The 21,977-nt window shown below is 45.6% G+C and overlaps 2 protein-coding genes across 8 annotated transcripts in view; one reads left to right on the top strand and one right to left on the bottom strand.

Moving 5' to 3' along the window:
• CASP7 (caspase 7) overlaps window positions 1–8,155 on the bottom strand; it is a 42,126-nt gene extending 33,971 nt beyond the window's left edge. The window contains exons 1-2 of one of the 2 annotated variants that reach the window (XM_027528850.1): window positions 7,345–8,155; window positions 428–520 (exon numbers count right to left, since the gene is read on the bottom strand). In XM_027528850.1, coding sequence (XP_027384651.1) covers window positions 428–520; window positions 7,345–7,658 — 407 coding nt within the window. In that variant the 5' untranslated portion in view covers window positions 7,659–8,155. Of the gene's footprint in view, window positions 1–410; window positions 521–7,344 lie in introns of both variants that reach the window. The other variant, XM_027528849.1, reaches the window with a different exon arrangement.
• An 8,692-nt stretch (window positions 8,156–16,847) lies between these two features.
• The window catches only part of NRAP (nebulin related anchoring protein), a 75,396-nt gene continuing 70,266 nt past the window's right edge, over window positions 16,848–21,977 (top strand). For all 6 annotated transcript variants that reach the window (XM_027528623.1, XM_027528624.1, XM_027528629.1 and 3 more), the window contains exons 1-3: window positions 16,848–17,099; window positions 17,393–17,487; window positions 18,050–18,137. In XM_027528623.1, the coding sequence (XP_027384424.1) occupies window positions 17,028–17,099; window positions 17,393–17,487; window positions 18,050–18,137 (255 nt within the window). In that variant the 5' untranslated portion in view covers window positions 16,848–17,027. The remainder of the gene's footprint in view (window positions 17,100–17,392; window positions 17,488–18,049; window positions 18,138–21,977) is intronic.

A 21,977-nucleotide genomic window follows, 5' to 3' on the forward strand; every position in this document is an offset into this window, starting at 1 on the left:
AAGCTCAGGATTTAAGAAGTGAAAAAAGGAAAAGGAAACGGTAGGAATCAGCAGGGTGCTACCCTAAAATCTCCTATCCCATGGTCCCCAGTTCGGCCTTTCAGCCAAGCCTGGTCCCAACTGGCAGCAGTAATAATCCATGCTTTTTCTCAAAGGAGGCTGGCTGCAATTTACCTCTGATGGGGAGCTGGGCTCCCCCACACCTGGGCCTACCCTGGAGATAGGGGAGTGCACAGGGGGACCCCAGTGTTGTCATACACAGCAGCAGGATTCCGCACAAATCTCCCATGCACAGCACAGGCTTCCTCCCCGAAGGCCCCCCTTCTGCATGGGTGAGTGGAGATGACAGAGGCGTGACAGGCTGAAGTGACCCAGGGTTCCTCTTTAACTCAGCGAGAAAGGAAACTTACCTGAAGATCGATGAGACAAAAGAGGACCGGTCTGGCTTTGCATCAACTGTATCATTGTTTGCGGGATCCTCAGCCCCCTGCTCCACAATATGGCCTTGATCGTCTGCCATCTGGAAGGAAAAAAAAACAACCAGAAAATTGGTACCCAGTGGCATCACTGGCCTCATGATGTTTTAAATAACACTCATTCAGTGACACAGTTTTTATTTAAGCCTAGAGATGATCAGTATTGCCTATCTGGGCTCCAGGGCTGCCATACCAATAACTCATTCAAGTGCTCGAGTGCCAGCTCTACTTCAGGCTTCCCTCCAGAGTCTGGATACACAGCTGCAAAGAAAGCAAAGTCCTTGTCCCTCTGGGAGCTTCTAATCCAGCATCCATGATTTTCTAGTACTGGTTTACTAGTTGCTCAGTCATGTCTCACTCCTTGGGATCATATGGACTGTAGCCCGCCAGACTCCTCTGTCCATGGAATTTTCCAGGCAAGAATACTGGAGTGGCTTGCCATTTCCTTCTCCAGGGAATCTTTTCCTGACCCAGGAATCAAACCCAAGCCTATTGTGTCTCCTGCACGGGCAGGCAGACTCTACCACTGAGCCACCTGGGAAGCTCATCTCTTACTAGAGTAGATGACAAACTATGGCCTACCATCTGTTTTCTTCGTTTGGGGATTCTCTAAGTTTTATTTGTTCTTCCTTTTTCTAATTTTGTAAGGTTGAAGCTAAAGTTACTGATTTGTGACCTTCTTTCCTACATACACGTGTTCAGTGCTAAAAATCTCACACTACATACTCACCACCTGTTTTTGTAAATAAAGTTTAATTGGAACACAGTCACATCCATTCATTTACATATTGTCGGTGGCTACTTTCCCACCACAACCACAATTGAATGAATGTGACAGACATCATGTGGCCTGAAGTGCCTAAAATATTACCACCTGGCCCTTTAAAAAAAGATTCACTAACCCCTGATGTAGGATAATTACTAGCCAACAGGATCCCCTGGGACTTCCTAGGTGGCTCAAGAGGTAAATAATCCACCTGCCAAAGCAGGAGACAAGGGGCTTGATCCCTGGGTTGGGAAGATTCCCTGGAGGAGAAAATGGAAACCCATTCCAGTATCCTTGCTGGGAAATCCCAGGGACCGAGGAGCCTGGTGAGCTATAGTCCCTGGACTGGCATAGAGTCAGACACAACTAAGCAACCAAACAACAATAGAATCTCCTACTCACCTACTACTTCCCTTACTTTAAGTAGCAAAATTAACAATAATAAAAATTAAAACTCACATTTATTATTTGCTGAGCTAATCGCTTTCTAAGTATTATCTTATTTAATACTCTCCCAAATGATGTCAGGATCTCCCTGGTGATGCCAGTGGTAAAGAACCTGCCTACCAGTGCAGGAGACATAAGAGATGCGGGTTGGATCCCTGGATTGAGAAGATCCCCTGGAGGAGGGCATGGCAACCTACCCCAGTACTCCTGCCTGGAAAATTCCAAGGACAGAGGAGCCTGGTGGGGCTACAGTCCATAGGGTCATAAAGTGTCAGATACGACTGAAGCAACTTAGCACACGTGCATACAAATACTATTAGATCAGCCCTAGGATCACTGCCTTTGACATGTGAGGAACAAGAGGTTAGAAAAAGCTGTAACTGGCCCCAGGCTAAGTAACTAGTAAACCAAACTCAGAACTGAAGCCAGCAACAACACTCAGAGCCCAGCCCTCACCAACATATCATTCAGCCTCCCAGGGTCTGAGCATCCCTGGGCCCATCATGTTCCATCAGGGCTTATGGTTCTTTCAGTCTGGAAGTCATCACCCAAACCTTTGCTGGATAAGCCATCTTTGGCCAGATGGCTAGTTCTCCATCTTCAGAATTCGGTTCAATGGTACCTCTGCTGGGAGGTCCTCCCTGATTACATCTACCTCCCCAGCTCCTTCCCTTCCCCAGTCCCTTTACAGTCCTTGTATTTGTCTTGATTATCAGCATTCTACTTATTGCTTGACATTGTCAAACATGACAATGTAAGTTCATCCTGACAGAGGCAGCTGGCACTCATAAACTATTTGCTAAACAAATATTCATTGAATGGGAAGTTGGAAGAAACAAACACCCCAAAGGAAGAGAATTAGCTAAAAGTGACACAGCTGGTCAGAAACAGAGCCTGTACTAGAGTTCTTTCTCCTAAACCAAATCCTGGGTCCTTTCCTGTAAAGGGCGTGGCCTTTTGTAACAAAGCGAAACCTCCCCAGACTCTGGTTTCAGTCTCAGCGATCGTGGGGTCACAGGTGGCAGCTGCAGGTCTGTACTCCTATCAGCCTCACCCCCAGAAATTTTCACCCAGTTGGAAAATAAGAAGGTATCTATCTGACTGTGCCCCAGAGCACAAGCAATGACTTTTGGAGGGGGCAGAAGGAATCTAGATGGGGGGAGGCGTCCAAGATGGCAAAGCGCTGACCCTGTAGCCCTGAGTGGTATTATCCTGTCACCTTGCAGCTTATTTAGGGGTCAGCTGGACAGTGAGAAGTGACAGGGAGAGTGAGTTCCGTGACCAGATCTCTACAAGGACAGTGAGAAGTCTGATGGCCATCTTGTTTCTCAACACATAATGAACACCCAACCATAGACAGCAAGCTGTTTCTGATTGGGAGGCAGTTAAGATTTTTCAGATTAGGACCCAAACCGTTTCTCAAAAACAGAGATAACCCATATCAAGAGGAAATGGATGTTAAGTATCAGCTCAGTTCAGTTCAGTTCAGTCGCTCAGTTGTGTCCGACTCTTTGTGACCCCATGAATCGCACCAGGCCAGGCCTCCCTGTCCATCACCAACTCCCGGAGTTCACTCAGACTCATGTCCATTGAGTTGGTGATGCCATCCAACCATCTCATCCTTTGTTGTCCCCTTCTCCTAATGCCCCCAATCCCTCCCAGCATCAGAGTCTTTTCCAATGAGTCAACTCTTCGCATGAGGTGGCCAAAGTACTGGAGTTTCAGCTTTAGCATCATTCCTTCCAAAGAAATCCCAGGGCTGATCTCCTTCAGAATGGACTGGTTGGATCTCCTTGCAGTCCAAGGGACTCTCAAGAGTCTTCTCCAACACCACAATTCAAAAGCATGTTAAGTATGCTGCTGCTGCTGCTAAGTCGCTTCAGTCGTGTCTGACTCTGTGTGACCCCATGGACTGCAGCCTACCAGACTCCTCCATCCATGGGATTTTCCAGGCAACAGTACTGGAGTGGGGTGTCATTGCCTTCTCCGATGTTAAGTATAGACATGTAGAAAACACAATCATTTTTATTTCATCTCCTTCACACAGACTTAGTTACTTGTGGATCATTATTAGTAAAGCAAGGAGATATTTTCAAAATTAACAAGTTAATGTTATACAAAATCCACCAGAAAAAGATAACTTTGACATGTGGTGTTGAAGCCTTAAGTCTTTTGTCCTAGAGATTGTCAAACAGAGTGAAGTAAGTCAGAAAGAATCACATATTAATGCTAAGGCTACTCTTAAAGAATGAACCTAGGATATATGATTGATGATAAAACAATGCGACCATTATATAGACCATTATATCTATATATCAACATACGGATACAAGTTCCCGGAAGTTCAATGCACCAGGTGCGTACTAGGAGTCCGGGAGACATCTGACCTGGCCCTGCCTTGCTGAGAGACAGGCATCGACGCATTGCATGAACGTTGACAACCATGATCAGGGCCACTTGTGGTCAGAGCAAGGACCTGACCAAGCCCCAAAGGAATTAGGGAAGCTTCTCTTGACCTGGTATTCCTGGTGGTTCAGATGGTGAAGAGTCGGCCTGCAGTGCAGGAGACCCGGGTTCATTCCCTGGGTCGGGAAGATCCCCTGGAGAAGGAAATGGCAACCCACTGCAGTATTCTCGCCTGAAGAATCCCATGGACAGAAGAGCCTGGCGGACTATAGCTCATGGGGTCGCCAAGAGTTGGACACGACTGAACGAATAACACTTTCACACTTTTACTCTTGACCTGAGGTCTGAAAAGCGGAAGCAGAGAGGGTGGAAGTGAGGGAGGCAGCGAAATGCATGCCCATCAAGCATCCAACACGCTCCATCGACAGAGGGGAGCAACGTAAACCCCTTATCCCTCCCTGACACTTGAAAGGGGCTTTGGACGTAAGTGACAGGCTGATTTCCACAGCTCAGAGGGAGGAAGATCTCCAGAGCTTTCTTTGCAAACACTAAGCCAGAAGGGTCTTCTGTTTGACACCTATAGCATTTTTCTGGCCTGAGGCTGAACACTGTCTAGGGGGGCACTGAGAGACCCTTCTAAACGTTTAGAACATGTGTCTAAAATGAGGCAGTGAGCTGGAGCTTCATTCTTGTATCTGTAAGGCTAAACATTCAGTGACTGTCTTATTCCTCCGAGGCTGGCCTTAATTTCTGGTGGATGCAAAGTTCACCCAGAGTGAACTGGGTGACCGAGTGGGGTGCCTGCTCTTGGTCCCATCATTTCAGTTAAGCCAAGGCTTGGTGTTGACCTTTTATTTACGCTTCTCTTTGAAGCCCAAGATAATCCAGGCCTATCTCGGTCCGCTAACTGGAGAGAGCATGTCTGGCGTCGTTTTCTTGTATTCATTCCTGCTGTAAGGCTAAGGCTGCAAAGACTAGTCAGTCATTTGGGGGAATATATAGCTTATTCAATTGTCAAACATATCTATCTTCTTTTTAATAAATTAATATTTAATACACATACAGCATTAGCAATGCCAGGCACTCAGTTATTATTATTATTCTTACTATTATCCACTAGGACTCTTATTTGTCATTTGAGAAGTTATCTTAATCATTTTTTTCTTTTTTTTTTTTGTCTCGGTCATAGAAAAGTGCCAGGTATACAACAGGCACTCAATAAATATTTCTTTATTAACATCACAACTGAAATGTACTTAAATATTTTAAATCCTTCAGGGCCCTGACTAAATTGTTGACATGGGACAGACAACGGAATCAAAGGGACTCAGGAAGGTGGCTGAGAACCTAGTCACGGTGAACTGCAGGCCAGGGGTGTAAATCAGCACTTCCACCTATATTAGCCACGGGACCTTGAACAAAGTCCTGGAGGAGGGCATGGCAACCCACTCCAGTATTCTTGCCTAGAGAATCCCATGGACAGAAAAGCCTGGTGGGCTATGGTCCATAGGATTGCAAAGAGTCAGACACGACTGAAGCCACTTAGCACACATGCACGCGCTTGAACAAAGTACTCAATGTCTCCAAGCCTCAGTTTCCTCATCTGTAAAATGGGAAAACAGTGATGCCTAAGTCACACATGGCTGTGAGGATGAATGGAACAAAGCATGTAAGATGCTAAATGTTCTAATTTCACCGTGTCTAAATGTTCAATAAATACTCCCTATTATCACCACTGTCTGGAGAACTCAAGACTAAGACAACACTCTCCCGTCAACTCTCACTGGTATATAAAAAGAATAGAAACATGTATATGCATGGCTGAGTCTGTTTACTGTTCACCTGAATCTATCACAACATTGTTAATTGGCTATACCCCAATACAAAATGTTTTGGTGTTAAAAAAATTTTTTTTAATTAAAAAAGAAAGAATGCTACAAAGCATGAAAAAAAATCACATTAATATTTTAAACAGCTTTTGTGAAGACTGAAAAAAAAAGTTACCCTAGTGATTATTTCTACACAGGTTTAAGTGACTCATACATATGTAGTAAGAAATCCACATATGGTAAGAATTTCCAGCTATTATCTGGGAATAGCTGGTAAGAATTCCCAGCTATTATCTGAATTTTATTGCAGCTGTTTCCCATGAAAAGTGACATAATACAACTTGTGCCTCACCCTAGCCCCAATGAAGACAATTTTTCTAAAAGGCTCAAAAAGAAGGCACCCAGAGTACCTCCACCGCTCACCTCCAGCACCTGTGCGGGGAGAGGGGGGTGGTTTCTGCTGGGCCCTGAAGTACTCTACTGTTCCCTGATGCTCACAGCACTGCCAGGAAGCTGGAGCCTATTACAGAAGAAACTTCGTTTTTTTCAGAGAGGTTAAATAACCTGCCCAAAGCCACACAGCTAACAGGAGGCAGAAGTCGACTATGAAACCAGGCAGTGGCTGGCGACCTGGATGGCCATCAGGCTCTAAGACCCTGAAGGAATAAAATGGCCTGTAAGTAAACAAAGGTTAGGGCCACGTCCTTGGCCAGCCCAGGAGTTCAAGGGAAAAGGCCCGGCGATTACTCAAAATCACTCGCAAATAATTTTACTGCCCCATAAAAGGCAAACTTGCATACAAGGGTGAAAGGTTGCAAACGGAGAGTCCTGCCTTTCTCCACTTCCTCAAGGAATCAAGAGCCCCGCAGGATGACAGCGGCTTAAGTTTACCTGTAGTGTGCTAAGCCCAGACAGAGGCACTGCTGTGCACTGCAATCACCTCATTCAGCCTCTCGGCCCACCACCATACCCATTTCACAGACAGGCACAGAGAGGGTCAAGGCCCCACAGCTGACAGGCGGGACGCTGGGACTGGAACCCTGGGCTGTCAGACACGGGAAGCCCCCTGTGTTAGCCAGACGAGAGAACAAACCCCTCCCGCCCTCCCAGGTACCACCACCCCACTTCTCGCCCTCCCAGGTCCATCCCTCCTTCTTTTCCGAAGCCCGAATAGCACCGAGTGTCCCGAGCCCGGGGGCTAGAAGGAAAGAGAGGACTAACTGAGCAAAGTAGGTGATGCTGGGGGTGGGGAGAGCCTTCTTTCCCCAGTTTTACTGCTGTGCCCGAAGGGACCCAACCCCCGACGACCGCGCTCGGAACGACACCGAGAGGGCAGCCGGGCGGGAAGGGAGGAAAGCGGGAGAAGGAAGGGCGGCGGCCCACGGGAGATACGCCCGGCGGAGACGGGGGCCGAAGTTACCTTTCCCACGGCGACCGGACGGCTGGAGATGGCGTACGTCTCCGTCGCTCCGCTGCAAGGGTCTGCGGCGGCTTGAACGAAATCGAAACTAAAAGCTCCAGCGTAACCGGGGGAGGAGTCGCCCGGGGCTGGACCCGGACCGGGCGGGGCTGCGTGCGCCGCCTCCGACTCGGGACCCTGCGGTCCGTACCGTCGGCCGCGCGCAGGAACCCCGCGCCTCCGCGCGCCCTATCCCGGAGAGCGCACCCAGCCGCGCTGGCCCAGCGTCGCGCGCGCAGTCCCCGTAGAGCGCCCGGGGCAAAGCTGGCGAGCATGCGGGGCAAAGTTTGCAGAGCTCTAAAGGGATCCCGCCGCCGCGCGCGCAGTTCCTCCGAGAAATTTTTGCAGAATCGATCGCGCTCCCAGTGACCCGAAGAGCGCGCTCTGCAAATCCGCCGCACGCAGTGTCCCCAGCTGTGCTGAACTGAGAGCACGCCCGGCCGACTTTCCAGGGGCGCCGGATCATGGCCCGCTCGTCAGAGTCCCCGCTCCTGCCCTTTAGCTGCTGCCCTCGGTTTACAGCTCGACTTCGGCCTCCGCATCAGCTCCGGGACCCAGTCCCCAAAGCCCGAAGGCTGCTGCCCAGCCAGATCCTGACCCCACTGTGTGCGGGTCGGGCCCCTTGGGGGACTGGGCGCCCGCATCTGCACGAGTTTACCAAGGGCAGGCGGTGGGAGCCGCTGTGGTCTCCAGCTGCCATAACTTGGTTACACTCCGCGGCGCGCCTTTCTGCAGAGCGCGTTCCCACAGCCCAACACCTCCTGCTGGCCTGGATGTAGCTCCAGAATTCCTGGACTGTCTATTGAGCGCCACCACGTGTCAGCCACTGGGTGCGTGCGTGCCTGCTGAGTCGCTCAGTTGTGTCCGACTCTTTGCGACCGCATGAACTGTAACCTGCCAGGCTCCTGTGTCTATGGTATTCTGCAGGCAAAGATCCTGGTTCGGGTTCCCGTTTCCTCCTCTAGGGGGGGATCTTCCCGACCCAGGGATCTAACCCCCGTGTCTTTGGTCTTCGGCATTGGTAGCCATGTTGTTTACCGCTAGTGCCACCTGGGAAGCCCAGCCACCGGGTGTGTGGCCGTAAGTTAGTCTAATACGGGAGAGACATTGTAGTTGCCCCAATACCACTTCACCCCTCACCCACGCGTGCCCCCACATTTGTCTTTCTTCAACCTGGAGACCAGCGGAGGTCTCCAAGGCCTCGCTCTCCGAGACTTCTCACCGGACTGGCTAATGAACACAGGCGCGCTGAGGTGTAAATAGCTGAGGAGAAATTACAGTTTTCTTCACACCAGAGACATTTGCTATGAAACTATAAACGCCTTGAGTGAAAGGAGTGAACCTTCAGGATGTGACGTCAGGCAAGAACGGGCATCTCCTCTTTGCTCTCCTCTGGGCCTGAGACTTCAATATGCTCCATAAAATCTCACCAGGTAAGGACACTTTATTGGTTTAAGAAACACTGGCCCCAGGCAAGTGTAAGTGAATAATTATAATTTAATAAGTTCTGCCAGAATCCTGAATTCATGAATATTTTAAACAGGCCATTATACTATTTATACTATGGCTGTGCTATACTGAACGTCTGTGCACTGGTCCGCCAATTCATGTGTTGAAACTTAATCCCCAGAGTGATGACGTTAGGAGGTGGGGCCGTTGGGAAGTGCTTAAATCTTGAAAGTGGAGCCCTGGGGTTCTTGCCCTTGTAAAGCTGACCTGACAGAGCTTCCTGGCCTTTGCCACCAAGTGAGGACACAGAGAGAAATTGCAGTCTGTAACCCAAAGAAGGCTTTGACTAGAACCCAACCATAATGGTACTCTATTCTTGGTCTTCTAGCCTCCAGTACTGTGAGGAATAAATTTCTGTTGTTCGTAAGCTATTCAGCCTGTGGTATTTTGTTACAGCAACTGAGACTAAGACAGGCTGTCCTATTCTTTCTTTAATACCCATATTTCTAAAATGTCAGGGCCAACTAAGTCATTGTAGACCCAAAGATAAAATACTTTTTGAAGGAATTCAATTGTGAATCACTTGAGAAATGAAAAATCCTTTAGTAAGGCAAATACATCACTCTTTAATTAATCTGATTTATACAATTAAATTTTTTCAAGTTATGATACCATAAAATACCTGAAATACCATAAAACAGTGATAGATGTGGAGGATGCTTCACAACTAATCCCTCTGCTCATGTTATAGATAAAGAATCTGAGGTGCAGAGAGGTTGCCCACAACACAAGCTTGCTAGTGACAGAACCAGGATCAGGATGCTTATAAAAATAATAAATTTTCCATCCACAAGAATTATGTCATAATTATATCATTAAAACGTGTTGCACACAGGAATTCACTGCTGACTCAGATAGAAAGATGATTTGAAGCAAAACTTCCCTTTTTAAGTTCTGTAGTGTGGTCTGATATGGCAACTCTGAAAGTATTGCTCCAAGGATAGATTATCACAACACCGACAAATAAAACTACAGATATGTAAAAGGGAAGAAACAGTTTAAATTTTTTCCCTCCCTGGCGAGGCAGCAAAAGAGACACAGATGTAAAGAACAGTCTTTTGGACTCTGTGGGAGAAGGCAAGGGTGGGATGATTTGAGAGAATAGTGTTGAAACATGTATATTATCATATGTGAAATAGATCTCCAGTCCAGGTTTGATGCGTGAGACAGGGTGCTCAAGGCTGGTGCACTGGGATGACCCTGAGGGACGGGATGGGGAGGGAGGTGGGAGTGGGGTTCAGGATGGGGAACACATGTATACCCATGGCTGACATGTCAATGTACAGCAAAAACCACTACAATATTGTAAAGTAATTAGCCTCCAATTAAAATTAATTAATTAATTTAAAAAAATCAACATTCAAAAAACTAAAAAAAAAAAAATTTCCCTCTCTGATAATTGTACTGACCTGTTAGATCCAAATGCTATTTTCTTCTAACTGTATTTCCTGTGTTTCTCTAGCTTTGGCCCATGTAACTGTTTTCTGCTTCCTTTCCAAACTCACATGATTAGAGCTAAGTCTTTCTCTTCACCCCAGAAAAATCCCCAACTCCATTATTCAGAAGTCTTTACAAGAGCTGACCTCATGGGTGCTCCTGAGTTGATCCCTCTGGACTTTGCCTCTGGCCCTCTGCTCTAGTCACCAGGATGCGGCTGCTAATCCTGCTGAGCCCAACAGTCCCACCTTCATCCTGCTGGGTACCACACCTCCATCCTGCTGGGTACCACACCTCCATGAGATACAATCAGCGACTGCTTCTCTTGCTGTTCACAGAACAGCTCAGGCCAGGCCATGACTTCGTACAAGGATACATGACTTCGCCACTGAAGGATAATCCCTTGAGTAACAGAAATGCCCATCTTAGGACTCACAGGCCCAAGCCCAGACTCTGGCTGAGGCACCAGCAGGCTTCTGCAAAGGGACAGAGGTGTGGGTCAGGGTTCAGGCTGAATTCCCTGACAAGAATAATTGATGCTATTAACCACTGCCTCTAAGCCCTCTGTTCTGTGAAAATGGAACTGGGTTTTTAAATAATTTTCCTTTGCCTGTGGTTCTAGGTTCAACTTTGCCAGTTGGGGACAGTAGAGAAAGATTGTTGTTATTAAGTCGTCAAGTCATGTCCGACTGTTTGCAAGCCCATGGACTGCAGAACACCAGGCTTCCCTGTCCCTCACCTCTCCCAGAATTTGCCCAAGTTCATGTCTGTTGAGTTGGTAATGCCATACAACCAGTGATGCCATCCCTTCATGGATCACTGCCTTGTCATGGCTTGTGTAACTCGGTGAAGCTATGAGTTGTGATGTGCAGGGCCACCCAGGACAGACGGGTCTTAGTGGGAAGTTCTGACAAAACGTGACCCCTTGGAGGAGGGAATGCAAACCACCCCAGTACACTTGCCATGAGAACCCCATCAACTGTATAAAAAGGCAAAAAGTGAGAGACTGCAGGAGTTAAAGGTTTTGTTCCCTGGCTCTGGTGTGTCTGGCATACTTTGGAGGAATCGGGCTCCTATAGCAGGGATGCACACCTTCTAGGTTCCTATCACACACCTGGCTTCCCCAGCGCCCAGCTGGGCCTGCTGGGCACCAGTACCCGGCAATTAGCAACTTCCCTGGCACCCCCTTCAGGCGTCCTTCCATTGAGATACTTTCCCACGAGCAGCTCTCTCTGGCACTAGAGGACAGATCACTAGCAAGTTCCACTGGCATAGTCCCCATAACTTCTCTGCATCTAGTAAGCCATTAACATGCTCTCTCCAATAAAGTTTGGATCACAGCTCTGGGGTGGGAAGAAGGCGCCCACCTTCTGGGGTGGGTCTCTTCCTTAGGCCCTCTAGGGATAATGGAAAGTTGTTGTTCAAAGTCGCTCAGTCGTGTCCGACTCTTTGCAACCCCCCATGGATTGCAGCATGCTAGGCTTCCCTGTCCTTCACCATCTCAAACTCATGAGTTTGAGTCAAATTCGTGTTTGCTCAAACTCATGTCCATTGAGTCGGTGATGCCATCCAACCATCTTGTCCTCTGTTGTCCCCTTCTCCTGCCTTCAATATTTCCAAGTATCAGGGTCTTTTCTAATGAATTGGCTCTTCACATCAGGTGGCCAAAGTATTGGAGCTTCAGCTTTAACCTCAGTCTTCCAATGAATATTCAGGATTGATTTGCTTTAGGATTGACTGATTTGACCTCCTTGCAGTCCAAGGGACTTAATGGCAAGTTAAGTTGTATTATATTGTTGGGCTTCCCTAGTGGCTCAGGGGGTAAAGAATCTGCCTGCAGTTCAGACCCCGGTTCAATCCCTGGGTCGGGAAGATCCCCTGGAGAAGGGCATTACAACCCACTCCAGTATTCTTGCCTAGAAAATTCCATGGACAGAGGAGCCTGACAGGCTATATGGAGTGAATTGTTTTTCTTGCCTCCAACTTCATACTTTGAAATCAACTCTGCCTCTATCTAACCCCATGTGATCACCCCCAGGCACCTGAAAACACCAAGGGATGAGGGTGAGAGTGGGGTTGGAGTTCTGACCTGGGAAAGCCTGACAGCTAGAGGCAAGCCCTTGCTTCTTGAATTCTCCACCCTAAGTGTTGGTCACATGTTGCACGGTGCAGAGAAGAGGAAGGAGGGAACAGAATTGACACCAGCAGCCGGAAAAGAAGACCGTGGGAGTTCATGGTGTATTTCATGTAAACGCTTTCCTTCCTCCTTCTCAAGTTGCCTTGAGTGACTGACCTTGCGGTACCCTGTGCGCATCCCTTCGGCTCATCAATAGCTCCTTGTGTGGCACCAGGACCCCCTTAAGTTTCTGCAGCATCAGCCCCCTGCTTCTATGCCTCTGGGCTTTCTCTGAATCTGTAGAAGTCTGTTCAGCTTGTGCAGACAGGTGTACTCTAGAGGTGGAGGGAGTTAATGCCCCTGAGATGTAGCCAATGGGAGATGAGAGTTGGGTGGATAAGTATCCCAGCCTCTGTCCTTCAGTGGGATGGTTTGGGGAAATATTCTACACAATGCCTCAGAGGATCCCTAACAATATTGAGCCTCAGTTGCCCAGTGGTAATTAGCTCAGGATGCGCCCTTTATTGACTCTTCTTTCTCTGCTCACTCACCTCAGACCCTCATTCTTACCTTGTAAGATCATCTCCCAAATATACCACCTACAGCCAAATCCTCACCTCATGCTCTGCTTGTGGGAGAAGCTAAACTAAGGTAGGCACGCACACACCCCACCATGGGAGGAACAAGCCCAGTCTAACTAGACTGGCGATGACAGACAGAGGCTTGATACTTTCTTTTTACTTCTCTTTGGTCATCTCTTCATAATCTCAAAACCATTTTACATCCATGGCCCTGCAGGGCATTGGAAATGGTTCAGAGCTAGGAGGAATTACCTCATAATCTCAATGACAGAACCAGGGTTCAAAAAGATCTTGACTGGCTGAAGCAATGGGGCTGCCATCAATAGGATACAATTTAAAAGAAACAAGTGCTATGGTAAAGTTGAAAAGAATCGATTGTTCATGTACTGAACATGATAGTCACTAATGTGAAATGAAATGTGGGGTTTTTCATTGATCACAATCTCCCTGTGAGTCAAGACTTAAAAAAAAGAAGCAATATGGGACACTGTTGACAGAAGCATCTAAATCAGAGCTTAACAGGCCTCTACTTGAGCTGACTCTGGCTCACCACCACCAAGCCCAAGTCCTGGACTTTCTGCTGATAGGCCAACACCACACACCTCTCAGGTGCCTCTTTCCATCCACTTAGCCTCACCTGTCTTAAGACTTATGCCAGTCCAGCCTTGGCAGTGGCCGCTAGCTCTATGTCGGTTTAGCCAACAGTGTCTTTGATCTGCTGTTGCCCTTGCGTTTTTCCCTGTTGCTATTGAGACATAGGATGCTGTGGGATTCCCTGGGCACATGCACAGCATGGATGTCTAAGGGAGTTAACACCCAGTGGGACCAGACATTAGTCAGTGGTGGGCAGGGCCAGCAGGTACTTCCTTCCCACTTCCTTCCTTTAGCAGACATTCCTGAGTAGCAGTGGCTTATGTGGCTTCTTGGAAAGTAGAGACCAAGAGATCCAACGTCCAAAGCTTCTGTGGGAAAGGATGTTGACTCTCCGCCTCCACTTCCTGCCTTCTTACTTCTGCCCCCTGGATCACACTTCTGAATAAAGTGCTCGCATGGAAGCCTTTGCCCCAGGTTCTATTTTGTGGGAAATCCAGACTAACACATGTTGTCTGAACGGATCCCAGGGGCCAGAGGAGCACCCTTGTTCATTGGCTAAGATGTGGAGGGTCTGATGTAATCGCTGTCAGAAAGGGGAGGGGCTCTGCCTGATGTGAGAGGGTTAGAATGCACACAGGGAAGCCCATCCACGAGGTCTGTAAAGCAGATGAGGGCTGTGTGTCTCTGGCACCAGCAATGCATGTTCATTTCGGTCTTTAAACTGTCCCACTTACAGTTCTATGGGGTTGTTTCTTCTCACAATTTCTGATACATAATAAGCACCTTTCAAAAGCAGAAGTGATGGTACAAGTCAGATTTAGCATCTTGCGTTTGGGTCATCCTTGTTTTCACAACTTATAGCAGTGATGCAATCACAGCCTTAGAGAAGCGTTAGGTCCTTTTTCTTTAAAGGAAATCTGGCTGCGATTCCGCATCCCTCTGGATTGGGGCAGAGTTCTTTCTCAGTGATTATTGAGACTTCCAGCCCATGTCCAGGTATAGCTGGAGAAATCCCACACAGAGCAAAATATCTGGGGAAAGTGTAGGTCTTTTTGTAAAAGGTATTATTTGGCCGGGTCTTGGTTGTGGCACACGAAATCTGTATTGCAGCATCTTTACTTGTGGCATGTGGACACTTGGTTGTGAGATGTGAGATCTAGTTCCTCGACCAGGGGTCGAACCCAGACCCCCTGCATTGGGAGCGCAGAGTCGTAGCCCCTGGACCACCGGGGAAGTCCCTAACCTGTAGGTCTTAGTTCTTTGCCTTTACTGTTCCCTTTTGTTCAGGCCGTGTTGCATCACATTTCAGCCTGAGTCTTCCTGAGTCCGGGGCCCCTACTCAAAGTCTCCTTCTGGTGCTGAGAGGGCAGCTCTGCGCCCACTCTCTCTCTGTGGGGGACCTCACGGCACCCTCTCCTAAGCGTCATGGGGACGCTGTTCTTCTTCACCTGCTCTGTGGCCTCCTCCTCCCCGTGGTTCTCCTGTCACAACACAGAAACACTACTGGGTTCTCTCTGTCTTCCCCGAGGTCCCCCCAGCAGTTTCCTCAGAGCCTTTTCTCGAGGTGGAAAGTCACTAATTGGTACCCTGCTGATTAACTACTGCCCATGACCCTGTTTTATGGTTTTATTCCCAGTGTTTTTCAAAAGAGGGAATTTCAGGTGCAGATGCAGATAGCTGGCTTTTCTGGAAGAGTCAGAATATTTGTCCCTGCTGGCTACTGATTCCCTCATCACAAGCTGGCTGGGGTGGAGAGGTGGTTCAGATGGGGCCTGTGACCTGTGGCTTCACCTCGGTCCCAGCAGGCATGTTGGCATCAGTGTTGATTTCTTTGATTTGATAAATATTTGTTGAGCACGTTTTCTGTATCAGACCTTGTTCTCTGCATTAGGAATACAGAAAGGACAACATGGACCAAGGACCCTATTTTGATGAAATATCTTGATGGAGGAGACAGATAATTTTTAAAAGCAGATATACTAATATTTAAGGTGTCAGGTGGTGGTAACTGCTGTGAAGAACATAAAGCAGGAAGAGGGTTGTAGAAGAAAGACAGTGAGCTGAGGGGTGGGGACAAATGTGTTGCCATTTTTTGTAAGCTGTTTCTGAAAGGTCTGTATTCAGTGACATTTAGGCAAAGAGGGGCTTCACAAAGCCAAGAAAAGAAACTGTCTTCACGCTGCTCCCTGGGAATCAAGGGACTAAGCAAGACCTGGAAGGCAAGAACTTTTGGGACCCGCCTAAGATAACAGAGGTCAGCACTCAGAGAGTTCTCATCTGCCCTTATTTTTGCATCCTTGCAGAAGCTAAACCTGAATTGATATCTTAATAAATTTTCTGTCCTACTCTTATAAAGATTTTAATCTATTTAAAAACATTTCATTGAAGTACTGTTGGTTTACAATATTGTGTTAATTTCTGCTGTACAGCAGAGTGACTCAGTTATACATATGTATATTCTTGTTCGTATTCTTTTCCATTATGGTTTGTCACAGGGTTTTGAATACAGTTCCCTGTGCCATACCGTAGGATCCTGTTGTTTATCCATCCTATCTATAACAGTTTGCCTCTGCTAATCCCAAACTCCCAAGCCTTCCCACCCCCATCCAGCTCTCCCTTGGCAACCGCAAGTCTGTTTTCTATGTCTGAGTCGTTTTTGTTTCAGGTACATTCATTTGTGTCCTGTTTTAGATTCCCCATATAAGTGATATATCATATGGTATTTGTCTTTCTCTGTCTGACTTACTTTCAGTCATCTCTAGATCTATGCATGTTGCTATAAATAGCCTTATTTCATTCTTTTTTATGGTTGGATGATATTAAACATTTTTAAGAGATAAGGCTAAATTTCAGATATGGTATTTACCCTCTATGGAGTGAGTAAATCTTTTTTCATTTTCCTCGGAGGGGTGAGTTGGACCTTCTGCTTTAGTCACAGGCCTCACAGAGAGAGCTTTTCTCATTTTGTCGTCGTATGAGGGTGTGGGGTATGCCTTTGGCTTCTTTTCTTGGGTTATGATCACAGCTAGTGTTAAACTACTGCATGCTGCCTGATCATACACAAGGATTTGGTCATCCACATAAACATGATGCTGTTGTGAGTTCACTTTTCTATTTAGAGAAACATGTCAGCTAGAAATACCTCCACCTTATTACCCAGACGCATGCGTGCCGAGCAAGTCTCCAAAATAGCCCTTTGAGTAAGTGGCAGCTTTAAAAACCATCCAGCCACCGACTTCAAACCAGAACGTCGGCAGAGGAGAGTGGAAGTTGGATACTGAACGGTCAAGGTGCCCACAGGAATTTAATAGGAGTCAGGACTTTGGAGGCTTGAACAACCAGACGGTGGCTTCTCTTTGGATTTCTTGCCTGTTACCGATCTTGGTCTTCTCTCTTCAGACTTCACGATGAATGTGCAGGCTTGTTCTAGGTGTGGGTACGGGGTGTACCCTGCTGAGAAGATCAACTGTCTAGACCAGGTCAGTAGACATTTTTTGGCCTTTGCAAATTGTCACAAACTTGGGAAATATATCTTGTCACATATGGACATGTGGGTTTTTCTGAGCCACCAAGATATAATGTTTTCCCCACTTTTCTTCAGTTCTACCAATTTCTAGCTACATCTCCTGTATTGTCTCAAAAATTTGTAGCCGAGTATGAGTTTTATCATCATTTTATCCCTAAAGCTCATTTTTTTTTTGCCCTGAAATATATGATTCCTGAGAATGAAAGAAAAGGTAATTTTGCTCAATCTTTTCTATTTGGTTTCTAGATATGGCACAAAGCTTGTTTTCACTGTGAAGTTTGCAAGATGATGCTATCAGTGAATAACTTTGTGAGTTACCAGAAAAAGCCATACTGTCACGCGTAAGTGTTTGATGTCCTTCCCCACCACCTCTTGAATTATATGTGTTTTGTTTTTTTTTTAAAATAAGTAACCAACCAGAGGTTCAAATTGCGCACTCCAGGGTTAAATCCAAGAACCCAAGAAATGTCTTCTCAAAAGTTTTTACTTACATACAGTCATTAAAGAGATCTGACACAGGATTTTATGCAATGGACAGAAAGTTGAAAATTTCAGATTTCTTACAAGTGAAAAACAAAATCTATCCTCTGTAACCCCATGTCAAATTATTAAAGATTATGCAGAACAGTATAATTGATGTGGCTATGCAGAAAGCTTTAAAATGTTTTCTTTTAAATAATTTCAGGTAAATAATTTCAGTTAAATTTGGTGTTTACGTTAAATAGGTTGAATTTATTTGATTTGCTTTTCTTTCTTTACGACTTATTGCCTAGAAACTCTTGAATTTAATTATTACGTCTTATATTTTTTTGATGTAAAAAGTGACTCTTCCTTTAAGAATAGTCACTCAGTCGTCTTGGATAAAGTACATTTCTAATTCTGATTTATATCTACTTTTTGTAGCCATAACCCCAAGAACAACACTTTTACAAGTGTCTATTACACTCCATTAAATCTAAATGTGCGGAAACCTCCAGAGGCCATTTGTGGGGTAAGTTACTTAATTTTGAATTTCAAAATAGTATTTAAAGAAAATTGCTTAGCTCAGGCGTTTCTTAGTTTTTAAGTGTCTCTGTAAATATGGAGAAAATGGGCAGATTTACATCTAGGCAGAAAATGGGCAGGTTTACACCCAGGCATGTTTAAGTAACAAATATTGCTATTTGTCCTACCACAACATAGACGCCCATCCAGGATAATCCAGCTTGAATATCTGAGATCTTGTATCCATTTTAATCTCCTTGTGTCTGTCCGCTCTGTACACATTGATACAGCAGGCCATACGTACACCAGGTGCTTAATACATAAAACAAATCATATATAGTTGGAAAATATCACAAAGCCCTTTTCTTTGCCCATTGTATTTGGGTACAGACATGGAAACCTCTAGTTCCACACTCTTAAATCTCTCTGCATTCGGTAGTGTTTAAGATCTCTTACCCTGTGGGTAGGGGTAGGTCCGAGATATTTTGATCTGGAGCTAATGTTTGGGTAGGCCAGGAGGCCATATTGATTAACCAACCTGTTTTGAAAAACTAACAGTAGAGTTTTGTCAGGTAACTATTGACCAGACGCTTGCATTTATTAAAATGATGAATCATTTCACTCGCCTCCCCCGGGCCCCATAGCAAGTTGCTTAGGGGATGGAACTAGCAGCTTTCTAAAATTAGAGAATGACACAGGAGGTGGAAGGCTCTCTAGTAATCTGCCTTCCTCATGTTACCTCACCCTATCCTGACTCTCCTGCCTGCCCAGGCCACGTCCTCCTCAAGAAGACGGTTTAGCTTGAGCTTATCCTGATCATGGCTTTCTACACATAGTTGCCAACTAGCTTATTTCACTAAGTGCTTTGCTCCAGTTGTGAGTTTATTTATTTATTTTTTTAACAAGTTTAGGTAACATTTACTGTGTAATTGCTTAACTAACTTAATACATTACAATCCAATAAAGTAAATACTATTATTATCCCATTCTACTGGTGCGGAAACTGAGGCTTGGAGAGTTGTTCCTATATCTAGCATTGACTTCTAACAACTGAGAAGCCTGAAGAGTTCTCAAGCCATCCATTACTGAGAAGGCGGATTCTTTTACGATTTTGCTTTCATCTGTTTTTGCTTGTTTGTGTGGGTTTTGTTGTTTGTGTTTGTCTCTTAATGTCTAACTCAAAATTGACTGTACTGAACTTAACTCTCAGTTCGACAGAGTGCCAGGCATGTTGCAAGGCCCTTTGTCTGTATAATCTCACTTGTTCTTCACAAAACCCTCTGCAGTATTACATTATAGCTGGAGAGGCTGAGGCTCACAGAAGTTAAGGAACTTGCCCAGTTTTTCCCGGCCAGTTGAATGTATACAAACCCAGATCTCTATTACTCTAGGACCCACATCCTAAACTGCTCAGTCAGCCTACTCCCACGTACCTAGGGTGTGGCAAAATCTTACAACAGATCAGGCAGTACTTCCTTCCTTTGAAGTGGTGGCGAATTCACTTTTTTGTAACTTGTATGACAGGCCGGACCTGGAGCGAGATTATGGCTGGTTCTATTTCCAGCCACAGGCAGTGACGTGAGCTTCCCAGGAAGTCTGTGTGTGTGTGTTAGTTCACATCTATGTGAATATGTGTGTATGTGTGTAAATATGTGTGTTTGCATATGGGGAGTGTATATATGTGTGTATGTAGGTGTAAATATGTGTGCACGTGTATACATGTGTGTATACATGGTGTATATACATGTGCGTATATACATGAATGTGTATATACATGCCTGTGTGCACATTTGTGTATGTGTGTGGTATGTGTATATGTGTATATGTGTGTTATCTCTGTGTGTATATGGTGGATGTGTGTTTACGTGCATGTGTATATACTCGCATATGTGTGTACATGCATATGCGTGCATGCGTGTACACACACGTGTGTGTCTGTGTGTGTATGCATATATGTGTATACATGTGCGTGTGTGCGTGTGCATGTGTACAGAACAACTGACTGCTGAGACCCCTTTCTCCTCCTTTCCCACCAGGGGAAAAATCAAGTGGACACTCATGTCCCTTCTAGGCCCCAGATCTTACAACCCCACTGGGGAATGTTGTGGGTTGCATTCTTACTCCCTTTTCTTCTCTGGGAGACTTTGCCAACTGAATAAAAAACAGATTCATAGTGCATGTGCTAAAATTAAAAAAGGAAAGAAAGGGATTCTTCAGTTACGGCGATAAAGGTGAAATGGCATTTGAAGCTGGTCAACATTTTTCTGTTTTTTTAAATATCACTCTTCGAAAAATAAATGCATAAATAAATATTCAGTAAGACAAAATTTCCTGTTTGGTAGGTGTGAATGGAACTTTTAGCAGAACAGGACATCTAGATTCTCTCCTATTCAGAGAATGAACTTTAACCCTTAATGCTTTCTTATTCCACAAATAACATTTATGGCTTTTTTCCTCTTCCTATTTCCTCCAAATAGTCATGAGCCCTGTGAAAGGTCTCTAGGGAGGCAGGCACCCCCGCCTTCCCCTCACTGCCTATACTGTGGGAGAAGGGCAGAAAATACAGATTCCTGTGTACTTTGGTCACGTGATTCTGATTCCTTTAGTCAGTGGCTGTAAAGGAGGGCGATTTTGCCTCCTAGGGGATATTTGGTGACGTCTGAGGGACTTTTTCTGGTCAAAACTGGGACGGTAAGAATACTGGTGACATCTGGTGGATAGAGACCACCCATCTTGCTCAGCATCCTGCCATGAGCTAGACAGGGTGCCCCCAACAAGAAATGAACTGGCCCCAAATGTCAGTGGAGCTGCTTACATGAAACTTTGCCATGAGTTTATGTAGTGTTTAGGTAATTTCTCAATAGCCAAGGGAAAAGGCATGTAAAGATTTCTCAATTTATGTACTTAAAAATATACATGTTAGTGCTGCATTAAGCAAGCCCAGACAAAGTGCCCTTGACAGGGAACTAAAATTCCCGGGTTCTAAATCTGGCTTTGCTAACCTGCTGAATGATTTCAATAAGTTCACTTCTCTTCTCTGAGCTTCTTTCCTCATCTGTAAAATCAATGATTTAAATTTCAACTTGTTTAAGTTGCAGATTTCTGGGTTCCATCTTGGATCTCAAACATTATGATATCTGGGTTTGAACCTGAGCCCTGATATTTTCTTTTGTGGTTAGTTCTTCTTATGCTGCCCTTAAGAAATCTTTGCCTATTCTGAAATCATGAAGATATGGTTAGATGTCAGTTCTCTTCAAATTGATTGACGCAGTCAATGCAGTCCCAGCCAAGATTCTGGTGTTTTTCATAAAAATAGACAAACTGATTCTAAAATTGATATGAGCATACAGTGATTCTAGAATGGCCAAGAAATCTTGAAGAACAAAATCAAAGGACTTAGGTTACCAGGTTTCTAGGCTCCTCTGTCCATGAAATTCTCCAGGCAAGAATATTGAAGTTCCCTTCTGCAGAGGATCTTCCCCATCCAAGGATCGAATCCAGGTCTCCTACATGGCAGGCGGATTCTTTACCATCTGAGCCACCAGGGTGCCTCTTCTAGTTGTTAACTCAGTGTAGTATTGGCAGTACTGTAGAATTGACAGCTCAGTGGAGAACAATACAAGGTTAAGAAATAGAGGTGCACATATGTGGTTACTGGAGTTACAACAAGAGCACCACTGCAATTCAGAGTAGCAGGAATCATCTTTAAATAAATGGTACCCGAGTGACTGGACACTTACGTAGAAGAAATGGACTTGATACCTACCTCATACCTATACATAAACATTAATACAGGGTGTGTTATGGATCAAGATGTGAAAGGTGGAATCATAAAGCATAGGAGAAC

The sequence above is a fragment of the Bos indicus x Bos taurus genome, chromosome 26, assembly GCF_003369695.1.
Source record: "Bos indicus x Bos taurus breed Angus x Brahman F1 hybrid chromosome 26, Bos_hybrid_MaternalHap_v2.0, whole genome shotgun sequence".
Lineage (NCBI taxonomy): Eukaryota > Metazoa > Chordata > Mammalia > Artiodactyla > Bovidae > Bos > Bos indicus x Bos taurus.